The sequence below is a fragment of the Salvia hispanica genome, chromosome 5, assembly GCF_029641045.1.
Source record: "Salvia hispanica isolate PSC_SH4W2 chromosome 5, Shi_PSC_v1, whole genome shotgun sequence".
Lineage (NCBI taxonomy): Eukaryota > Viridiplantae > Streptophyta > Magnoliopsida > Lamiales > Lamiaceae > Salvia > Salvia hispanica.
The window spans coordinates 39,620,351-39,632,366 of NC_142696.1; the positions used below are offsets into that span (position 1 = coordinate 39,620,351).

At 34.3% G+C, this 12,016-nt stretch overlaps 1 protein-coding gene across 1 annotated transcript; it reads right to left on the reverse strand.

Moving 5' to 3' along the window:
- Window positions 1–10,330: 10,330 nt before the first annotated feature.
- On the reverse strand, window positions 10,331–11,455 carry LOC125186522 (bZIP transcription factor 44-like). Its single transcript, XM_048082894.2, has one exon. It carries the CDS (start codon window positions 10,997–10,999, stop codon window positions 10,562–10,564), a length of 438 nt encoding a protein of 145 aa, XP_047938851.2. The 5' UTR covers window positions 11,000–11,455; the 3' UTR covers window positions 10,331–10,561.
- Between the last annotated feature and the right edge of the window lie 561 nt (window positions 11,456–12,016).

The window sequence follows — 12,016 nt, forward strand, 5'->3', positions numbered from 1 at the left end:
AGAATTCAAAAAGAAAAAAAGAGATAAGTTACAATGGGCTTTCACCAATGGCCTAAATTTTGGAGCAGTATCGGCCCAGTTTAAATAATTTTTTAATTTCTCTAAAATGGATATATAAGATTAAGGCCCAATAAATTTTAGATTAATGGATATATAAGATTAATGGCTTAAATGGATATATAAGATTAAGGCCCAATAATTTTAGATGTGTGAGTTCCTTGATAAAATTATTGGACATACACCTAAAGGGTTGCGAAAATGGGCGTAGTTTGGAATCAATAATTTAAATTTCATGTTAAGGTAATTATAAACATAATCCTCATTTTACTCATTATAGTTTTTTATTTACAAAATAATTATAATAACAAATTAAATCACAAGCAAATCAGTGATATGATGCAAGTCCTGATTTTAATTTGGGAAAATTTCTGCTAAATCACAAAGTTTGATTAAATTATAGTATAATATGAAGTTTTTGAGTTTGTAATAAAAGAATAAAGTATGTATAGTGCAAAAATTGCATTGAATTTTCTACTTCTAATCAAATTCACAGGTAATTTCTACTCTCTATTTAATCTCAATATATGTTAGTGCGTGTTGTGTGTGTTTTATAGTACTATATCTTAATAATAGTAATATATAGCAACAGTGATACTGATAAGAATGATTAACTGTTTGCGGCTTAGAATCAAACAGAATCCGATTCTTCAATTATGTCAGTTTACAATAAAAAGTGTAGATTAATATTCCCCTATGTTCTTTTGTTTCTATTTATGAACAAGCCAAACATTTTGAGTAGATGGCCATGCGTGGTGCATATTATAGCAATAAATTGAACTATTCGATTTTATTTTTATATTGGTAAAAAAAATTAAAAAAATAAGAGCGCATTTCACAGGAAATTAATAGATGTAACAGATCTTTTTCAGTAATTTCTCCGCACTTGCCAAAAAAAATCACTAATCCCATAGTTTGGATTCCTCTTCCTCGCAAAAAATTCACCCAACACTGCATAATCTTCCTTTAGTATTAAGTCTCTGTGAAAAATGAAATTTGAAATCCAAAAGGATTTTGATTCATTCTACACTAAGCAAGATTCATCGATGGAAAACATCCAATTTGATTATACATATATAGTCGTATAACATAAAACATTTTCAAAGCTCTAAAATCACACCCTAATAAAAAAAAAGGACACCAAATAGTTGCCTGAAAATAGGAATTTGATTAAATCCATGGCATATATACCTATCTCACTTTAGGCCAGCAATAGACCAGCCATTATCTCCCCTGCCACGTCTGCAACACTAAAAAATCCACCTGCCACATCAGATTTAGGCCAGCCATAGGCCAGCCGCAATAAAAATAATTCAAAATATACTACATTTACGGAATTAAAATTACAATTAAAATACGGAATTAAATTTACGACACATATACGGGAAAATTAATCCATTCCATTAAAAAAAATACATAGATTTTTAAAAAAAAGTAAATGATTTTTTTTTTAAAAAAAAGGGCTTCAACACACGAGCCCCGCCACTCTCTACTCCTCATCGCCGTCGCCGTCGCCGTCGCTGTCGCCGCTGCCGCTGCCGCCGCCGCCCGTGGTATCTGAGCCCACGTCGGAACTCGCTAGTCGTGCCCTCGCGATCTCCAAATCAACCCGCATGCTCTCGAGCATCTCGTGAAGAAATATCTTCTCCGTGGGGTCAGTGGCGGTCTTCCACTCTTGGAAGACCTTGTACATCTGATCCCGCGTATGGTTACGCGAATGGAGAGTGTACTCGAGTGGGGCGGTGGGAGGGCGGAGGACTGGACCTCGCGGGGCGATAGGGGGGATCCGCCCCTCGCAGCCCGCTGCGCCCGCTTCTGTCCAACCGGGCGGGGGCGACCAGTAAATGAAGGAGGGAATGGAAACTCCTCAGCATCCGGGGAGAGGTTGTGGGATCCGCCGCTGCTGCCGCTATAGTTCAGTCGCTGCTTCTTCGGCCACCCAGCGTTGCACCCCGCCCGGAACTTCTCGGAGTCCTTCAGCAACAAGAAGCACTCCCAGTAGGTGAACTCCTTATACTTCCCCGCCAAGGAGAAATGACTCGCGGCGATCCTCCGGGCGTCGTCCTCATTCTGCCCACTCCTGAGCTGACGGAGGGCGTTGGCGTACAAATTCGAAAAACGGCCCACCGCGGCCCTGGTGCGCTCCCACCCCTTCCGGACCTCCTCCGGGCTGAAGTCCTTCCCGTGCGGGCAGTGCCTCCTATAGGCAGCTCTGATCTTCGCCCACATGTTGACGATCCGCTGGTTGTTCGCACACCTCCAACCACCCCCTGGCCACCCCGGCGTACTCATCCTCCGTCCACTTCCTCCGGCCAGGGGTGTCGTCAACAGCGGGCTGCGATGACTCGTCGACCGCCTTGGCCTTCCCCTTCCCGCTCGTCTTCTTCTTCGGCGCGGCCCGCCTCGCTGGAACGGGAGTATCATCTTCCCCGAGATCGATCCCCATATCATGCAATGACAGAAGGTCATCGCCAGTGAACTGCGTCTCCACTGGGGTCGACGTGTGAGACGAAGCCGTCAAAAAATCAAGCGAGGGCCGATATACCGTGTCCCCTCCCGGTGACCCCTGCACCCCCCTGCATCCCGGGATGCATACTGTGCTGCATCCCCCCCTGCATCCCGCCCTGCCACATCATCCCCATCATCTGCTGCAGCATCATCTGCTGCTGCATCTGTGGCATACTCCCCCACCCGGGCGCTGACTGCCTGCCGCTCCCCTGCCCGCCGCCCGGCATCCCCCATACCCCCCCCCCCCCGCGCACCGGCCATCATCCCCATCATCTAATTCCAAGGGATGTTAAACCCCGGGCCCATCTGCCCCCATCCAGATCCCACAGGTACCGTGGGAGTCTGAGATCCACTCGTCGCTGGACTGGACTCGTTGTTGTGATCCATCGCTCGATGATGCTCTTGTACAGAAAGTTAGAGAGAGAGAAAACTCGTTAAAACAAGTGGTGCAAATGAAAATGAAACGAAAATCGCGTTTATATAGGGTTTTTTTTATAAAAAAAAAAAAACAAAAACAAAAATCGGCGCTGGCCGATCGGGCCGCCACAATGGCGGCTAGCGTACCCCTAATCTTATACACTCAATAATTTTTTTGGGTACGTAAAATCGAAAAGTATTGTGTGGTCACATGCTACGTACCCCTAATCTTATTTTTTTTAAAGAGTGAACTACAAAAATAGTCCTTGGACTATGCGTTTATCTCGCCAATGAATCCTGGACTTTAAAAATATCCCCAGACAACCCTGGACTAAGCGTTTATCTCGAAAATGGTCCCTTTTCACTGTTTCATGACGAAAATACCCTTTTAGGGGGTTTTGGAGGGTTTGGGCAATTTGGTCTTTTTACATTTTAAATCTGATATTATTTCAGTTATGTACTAAATCTGATATTATTTCAAAATTATCATTCTTCTTCCCTTATGGCATCCTTCACTTTGTTTCTTTATTTCAATATTAGATTTAATTTTATAAAATTAAATTTTAAAATTAAATTTTTAAATATCAATAAATTTTTTTAATTATTAAATTTACTATTAAATAACAAATTAATAGTTTTAATCAATATTTGATAGTGTCTAATATTTAATCAATATGGTATGACGACGCCTTAGTTTTAATCAATATTTAATAGTTTTAATCATAAATAGATCATATAACACGATTTAGTCAACTTCATAATAATATTTTTAGTCAAATTCTCCTATACATTAGATGCATATTTATTTCGGAATAAATCTTGTTATATGATCTATTTATGATTAAAATTATTAAATATTGATTAGATCTAAGGTGTCGTCGTACCTTATTGATTAAATATTAGACACTATCAAATATTGATTAAAACTATTAATTTGTTATTTAATAGTAATTTTAATAATTAAAAAAATTATTGATATTTAAAATTTAAAATTTAAAATTTAATTTTATAAAATTAAATCTAATATTGAAATAAAGAAACAAAGTGAAGGATGACAAAATTAACAGTTGAATGATAATTTTGAAATAATATCAGATTTAGTACATAACTGAAATAATATCAGATTTAAAATGTAAAAAGACCAAATTGCCCAAACCTTCCAAAACCCCCTAAAAGGGTATTTTCGTCACGAAACAGTGAAAAATGACCATTTTCGAGATAAACGCTTAGTCCAGGGTTGTCTGGGGATATTTTTAAAGTCCAGGGTTCATTGGCGAGATAAACGCATAGTCCAAGGACTATTTTTGTAGTTCACTCTTTTTTAAAATCAATATTGCATTACATTTTTCATATATAATAAACTCACAAAAAAAGGTCACAATTTAATTTATAATAAAATGTCATTGAATATTATATACATAGACTTATATACGTGTATAGCTGTCAGTTTTTGAAAATTTAAATGCCGAAAGTCTAAGGTGAGAATAGAATAAACCGAAAGGGCTTCATAATGGAATTGTTTTCTCTAAATCAAGCTTTGTTTAATTTAATTTATTATTATAATTACACTTAGAATTTTCATACGCTGTTTGCAATAATACTCTTTTTACACCTGCCTTTTATTATTCCACGGGGCTTGGAATCAATTTTTTTTTTTTAATGAATAATCAATTTTATCTATAGGATGACCATCGATCAACTAAGGTGGATTTAAAAATTAGTGATAAAGTTGATTTAAAATTTTTAAAGTACCATTTTTTAGGTCTTGATATTGTCACACACACACGAAAAGGATGCTTTATCATATTATATAGTTGAGGAATGATGGTTCCTATTCAACGTAGAACGATTCATTACATAAAAAGTTAGACAAAGGAAAAAACATGTTTAATCGCCTTTTTGTATATTAATGTTTTGATTTTTGGTCTATAAGATCATAATAATAATAATAATAATCCAAGACTAATTAAAGGTTAAAGTTGCATTAGCATGTTAGTGGCTGGCTTTTTTCGTATCATAAAAAAAAACTCTAGGGGATGCATCATATCTATATCTCATCTCTCAATGCAAGAATATATTACACAAAGATCACTCACATTGGTAACTCGTTTATTAAGAATCAAATTGATCAGGTTGACCCATTCTTGAGATTAATTGTACACAACAAATCAAGTATTATATATGATCAATAAATCTGTGTAGTTATATTATAGCTTACCATACAAGATTAGTTAATCAATATTCATAAAATAATAATAATAAAAAAATCAATGATTGTAATTGATTAATATTCAAGTATTTTTACATATAATTAACCTCTCCCAGTCTTCCACCATTCGAAATTGAGTTGATGGTTATTTATTTATTTTTCAGCAATATTCTAACCACCAAAATTATTTAGAGGCAAAAACCAAATTACTATTTCATTTTAATTAGTTAGCAATATAAAATTTTATTTCACAACATTGAATCGAGAAAATAATAAAATATTTTCAAATACTACTTTTTATCTACACTTTTAGAAGTGTATAGGCAGCTATCGTTAAGGACCAATGTATTATGAAATCCGATTTAGTAGGCAATTCATCAAACATCTTTATGAGAAATGAAGTCCCCTTTGTAATAATCGAGTGTATAGTAAATATCATAACCCTTTATCTACAACTACAATAACTTTTTACTCTTTAGGAAAATCAAGCTGTTGCCCAATTTCTCAATATCCATATATCTATTTATTTCCTCAATTCCTACTTTAGAGTTGCACCCACTTTTTTTGCAATTTCAGGCTCACATCCAAATTATTTTCTGTTTAATGTCCTAACATTAATTGTCACGCTGTTTTGACTTAGCTGGATGATTTCCAATAGTAGAGATAAGTGGTCATGTGATATTTTTATGCGATAAAAAAATGACTTTAACTTTGCTTTAGCTTTCTTTCTTGTCTTTGTCTACCCTCTCTTGATAGTTGTCTTCCTTTTTTGTTTTCCTCAAGATATTCACCTTGTTTAGATTCAAGATGACTTTAAATAAATCACTACTACTACTTATGAACATGGAAGCTAGAGACATGCCTAAAATAGTAAAATCATGCATGGGAATCTCATTGTGATCAACTGAACTAACACATGATCAAATGCCCTTTATTGCTTTTCGATCTTTACTACTCCTCATTTGTTAGTGTAAGATACATTTCTCTTATGAGTTTATTGATTTGAGTGTCAGAGGCCCTTCAACGATACCTCTATCGGTCCTCTTAAGAAGGCTTTAAGTTAACGTTATTTTTTGGTCTCGAGTCACTAGTATCCCAACAATCTTGAAAAGGTCTGATTGTAACACAAGATTCTCTCATTTCGTGTCTACAATCAATACATCAAATGCTCTCCATTGATCTTTACTATATTTCTCTTATGAGTAATTTATTGATTTGCGTGTTAGATTAGACCCTTCAAATGATATTTCTACCAGTCCTCTTAAGAAAGCTCTAAGTAAACGTTATTTTTAAGTCTCGAGTCGCTAGTGTCCCAACAATCTTGAAAAGGTATGTAGCACAAGATTCTCTCATTTCATGCCTACAATCAATACATCTTAGACACGTGTACCGGCATTTTGGTAATTTTGAGGTTGCTTTGCCTTAGATAGGTAAGGCTTGACCGACCACCTCACATAGTACTCAATGCAAAGGTTAGGAAAAAGGTAAGCCACACATGGGTTCCCACATACAAGATTGTGCCTATATGGCAGCCTTTCTCATATTACAAATGTTTATTTGCTTTTCCACGTATATATATACATATGCAATCCAATTGTACAAGTGGCTCAGATTTTTTTCTTTCAACCTAAGCATATATTTGGACACATTTTATTAATTTCTCTTTTTCTTGAGAAATCATTCCTGTAGATCACATTGGAATCTTAAGCATACGTATTCATTTCTCCCTCCACAAGAAAAATAGTTACTAGCATTTTCTCAATTCTCATCGAAAAATGTACTATATCTATACGTTTCATCTCAAATACGTTTCATTTCAAATATGTTGGTGTGACAGAATAGAACAATTGTGTAATCGAGACAAATAGAAAATGTAAAGAGACACAGAATTTATTATATGGTTCACCAACATAGTAAGATTTCTAGTGTGATTTAAAAAAATTATGAGGGAGGACAGGATTTTGATTTAATTTAAATTTGTTACCACCCTAATTTATTAATTGAATCCTTTTTTTCACAAATGCTTGGATGGATTTTTGAATATAAGTTTGGAAGGAAAAACTATCCGACACGACATTAGTTTTCCTTTTTTCCTCTTTGATGTGCCTTGAGTGGTTAGTGCTTGTCAATTTTTTGAAATATGATATGATGGGTTACTATGTTTTCTTGCCATCAATTGATGATGCAACACTATTTAAATACTCCATCTTTTACTTTTTGAGTTCCACTTGTTATGTGACAAGAGTTCTATTTACTTGGGTTAAATTACCAAAAGCATGAAAATACATCATGAGATCTAAAGGTGAAATATTATATCTTCTTTAACTTTTAATTCTTTTTCAATTTTGGGATTTTCTTTTGATCAAGTGACCTTTCTTGTCAATTACTGAACTCATGCCAAGAAAAGGTAATTATCAGTTACCTTGTGAGTAATCTTCCAATTTTCTAGGATTTTATGTTTAGATAATAAAAGCTTTTTTTTTCCATCGTTACTAGCTAGGTTGCTGGTAAATATATCGTACTAATAACTATAAAAAGAGATAAAGTCATATCGAAGCAAAAGGTGAGTTTAATTAATTGTTTAAGTGGAGGATGTATGATGGAGGATGTAAAATGGAGGATGTATGACGAAGAAAATGGAAATATTAAAGCATGTGGAATAAATTAAATGAGTACAAATTTTGTGTACTGCTAGAGTAGTTTAGTACAATATATATATAGGTAACGTGTCGAAATATAGATCTAACAAAAACATGCATGCACGTATACCTTTAACAAAAGTGGGATAAATTAGAAGATTAATTTACAAACTCGATTTAGAAATTCATGTATGATAAGTTTTCTTACTACTTACTTAGCAAGACAGATTTGAATATATTTGGTTGGTTTATTTTTAGATTTACAATCGTAGTAGTGTTGTATTTCGAAATAAATAACTTATTTTAAATAAATATGGGTATTATCCCACCTGCTACACCATATAATAAATTTATTTATACATATAATGTTATTATTGGTGACTCGAATTGTTAGAGCTAAGTTTTCTTGTTAAATGTCCACAATATTAGTATTAATTTGTAACAAAACCTCATGAATTAAAATGATTGCATATTTCAATTATTACACTCTAACATGAAAGTTTCCACCAATCTCGGACGCTCACACACATTAAGGTACATTCTATGATTTATTTATTACCTTAATACTTAGAGATAGACCAAAAAAGAATAATTTAATTTAAGTAATCTTTGATTCCCAATAAACACATGAAATTAAACTAAAAAATAATTAAATTACAGCCTCCCACATATCCCAGGGGACACTCAAATTCATGTTGTCACGAGTGAAATCTGATTTTCCTTTTATTCGAATTAATTAGAAATATTCACAGGCCACGATGTGAGATTTATGAGTTGGGACTTTTATTAATAAATTATCATAAGACAGAGTCTGTTTTGTCCTTGTACTAAGAGTGCTTGTCTCTGCACGTGCGAATTGTACTCTGCAGATTTCCCACCTCCACTAAAATATTAACTTAATTAATTTCTTCTATGGAGTACTTTTACTAAAAAAATTACTAACTACTACTATAAGTACATGATTTAACTATTACTAATAATGTCGGTGTTACCGGCTTGCGCTAGATCTGTTGAGTCACATGTAATTTTCATTAGTGTTACTGTAAATTAAAATTTATGTAAATAGCTAGATTCCTTTTATTATGCTTTTTCTTTTTAAAAGTGATTTTAGTAGTAGTAGTAGTAGTAGTACTATATTAGATGTTGAGAAGCATGATTTAAAATAAAAAATATAAAAAAAATACAAGATTAAATTTGAAAGTTATAGTTTATAAAAAAATAATTGAGGATTGTTAATTTAACTTGATCGATTTTAGTTAAATAGAATGTAGGATGGTGGTTTCAAAATATTAGGTACACATTTTTGCCAATAGTACAAGAAAATAATATTAAGAGAAAGTGTTCTTAACTCTTTAAACAAGACGTTGGAATCTTTATAAGCATCTAGAAAATGACACCCTAACTTTCTAGAATTAATAAATCTTAATTAGTTTGACAAATTTCTTAATTTATGACGATGTCTTATTGTCTTTTATTTTATTTTGTTGAAGAAGTCGTAATCTCATTACCTTTAGTTCTCTTTTTAATCTTTCCATCCAAAATGTAACTTTCATTTTCTATTTATTGACGATCCATGATGATGTACTATATTTTTCAATATATTTTTACTATTGCAGGTGGTGTTGACAATCATCCTTTGATGTAAAAGTTGGAGTGGCATACTACTAGTACTAATGGAGTATTTAATTATCTCTCTTTATAAAAAGATTTTATGTTAATTAATTAATTGCAGGAGTTTCGTTCATAAAATAATTTTAACATGACAATGTTGAAAAACTGTCATCTATCTTCAATTTGATCAAACTTAAAGTTGTTGATGTGACATGCCTTATCGAATTTGAAATACCGTGGCATTCTAAATCGCTGAAAAAATGTATGGGAGTATTAATTTGCAACAAATTAATTGAAAAACCGTGGCATGCTATTATGCTAATATCAGAGTGAAATGTTAACCTAACTAAAGCAAGAATCTTTTAGGCAAAAAAAAGAAGAATCTTTTAGGAGCAAAAAAGGCGAAATAAAATTAACTTATTTTCAAATGTTTAGTATTTAAATGTTTATACTAGTGTTGATATCTTTTCATTACTAGGAGTACTACTTTATTTCACTTTAATCATTAATTATGAACTGTGATATGTCATTTAATACTTCTAATTTTTTCTAATACGTACTACTCCATAGTCCATACTCCATATATATGTTGTCTGGAAAGAAATATCAATAAAATACTTTTTTTTTTTTTCTAAATAAAGTCCGAATCGTAGGCTTGTTTTCCATTTGAAATCACAACAAATAAATTGCACGCTTATCATGAATTACAATATTTAATTTTATGTGTTTGTCTTGACCAAATTATTGATATTTTCACAAGTCTAAACTGTCAACATCACACGAAGCTAATTGAGCATCCACTCTAATTAGTAGTCAATTAAAGATTATTATTTAGATTAAATTCAAACATTAAACATTAACCAAAGTGCAGTAATAATTAAATAGGTAGTAGTAGAAGAGAAGTATGATTTCAATAAAAGGGAGCATGTTACAATTACAAAAGTCCTCGATTATCAAAACTTACATGGTAATACAACATAAGCCTGGATCACAAGAAGCCTAAATCCACTAAAAACTCCTTAGTTTTATTTAATCAATTACCGCTAATTATAAGAAGTGAAGCTAGTAATTAATCACCCCCATAATACAATAATTAACCATTTTAATTAACCACCACAATTCAGCACAAAAGTCTAGGCAGATCCACACACGCGGGGCCCGCATCAGCCGCCATCATCATAATCGGCTGGCTCCACGAGCCGCCGACATCAATCTCGCTGTAGGCGCCGCCGCCGGTGAATTCGATGATCTCGACGAGCGACTGCAGGCGGTGGCCCAGCTCCGCCTCCTGAGCGCGGAGGATGGCGTTCTCCGACTGGACGGCGGCGTGGTGCTGCGTGGTGGCGCGGAGGCTGGTGAGGATCTGGTGGTTCTGGCGCCGCAGCTCGGCTACCTGCGCCATCAGCTCCTCCATGTGCTTCTGCTTGCGGAGCCGGCTCCGGCGCGCCGACTCGCGGTTCGAGATCATCCGCTTGCGCTTCCGCAGATCCATCGTCTGCAGATCTTCCTCCGACGCCGAATTCGCCACCGCCGACGACGAATTCGATGAGTAATCCATGGCACCAGATTGATTTTCAATTCAATTTCTTTTTTATTTTTTTAAAATTCAAGTGGTTGATTAAAATTGGGGAATATTTATTGGTATACTATATATATATATATATATGTAGTAGAGCTTAATTAATTAGTAATTAGCTAAAGAGAAGCGAGATTAATCATGAAATACAGTAAAACCAGTAGAGAAAAACGACGGAGAATGATTGAACTAAATGGGTCCTGCGCCTGTATGTGGAATTTATCATAAACCCAGAGAGGAAGAGTTCACTAAGAATTATTATTGCAGACATGAATCTCAGAAATCCACAACAATAATCTTAACATTAAGAACTCTTTTTGAGAAGAAGAAAACAATAAAATCTCAAAGCCCTAATTTTGGCCTAATTTTATGTTGCTAGTGAGAGGAGAGGGGGAGAGGAAGGGGAAGTGATAGTGTGGGATTGGGTGGGATTTTATAGAGAAAAAATGGTGGTGAAATTGAAAAGGTGGAGTTGTGTAAGAGAAAAAGAAATGAAGTGAGTTTGGAATTTAGTTGGGGAAGAAAAAGTGGTTGTTATGTGGGACCCACCAATTACAGCTGGGAAGCAACTTGATGCCGAGCTTATTAAAATTACTAAGAAATACAGAATTATTCTATGTGCATAACCAAAAAAAATATTAATTTGATTTTTTTTGTTTATAGTCATCTACATCTATTAATTGCGGTTTGTAGAATTCAGTTCTGGACTCTGATTGGAAATAGGTCGGTTTGGCTATTTCCAAATTGGAGCAAGGTAGGATGAGAGGATCCCATGCTAATTTTGTTTGATTCATATTCTACTAAAAAAGGTGACATGTAATGATAAAAATCGATGATATATCTTACGTATTAATAACGAAAAATTAAAAATATCTTTTAGAATTAATTTTTACATCCGCCATTATATTGTATTTGTGGACTGATATTGTACTCCATTCGTAACAATAATTCATCTTTCTATTTCAGTTCGTCCAATAAAAATACTCCCATTCAAAAATG

Bases quoted from the DNA above. Each gene is read 5' to 3' on its own strand.
- LOC125186522 (XM_048082894.2), bottom strand. From the start codon at position 10,999: ATGGATTACTCATCGAATTCGTCGTCGGCGGTGGCGAATTCGGCGTCG.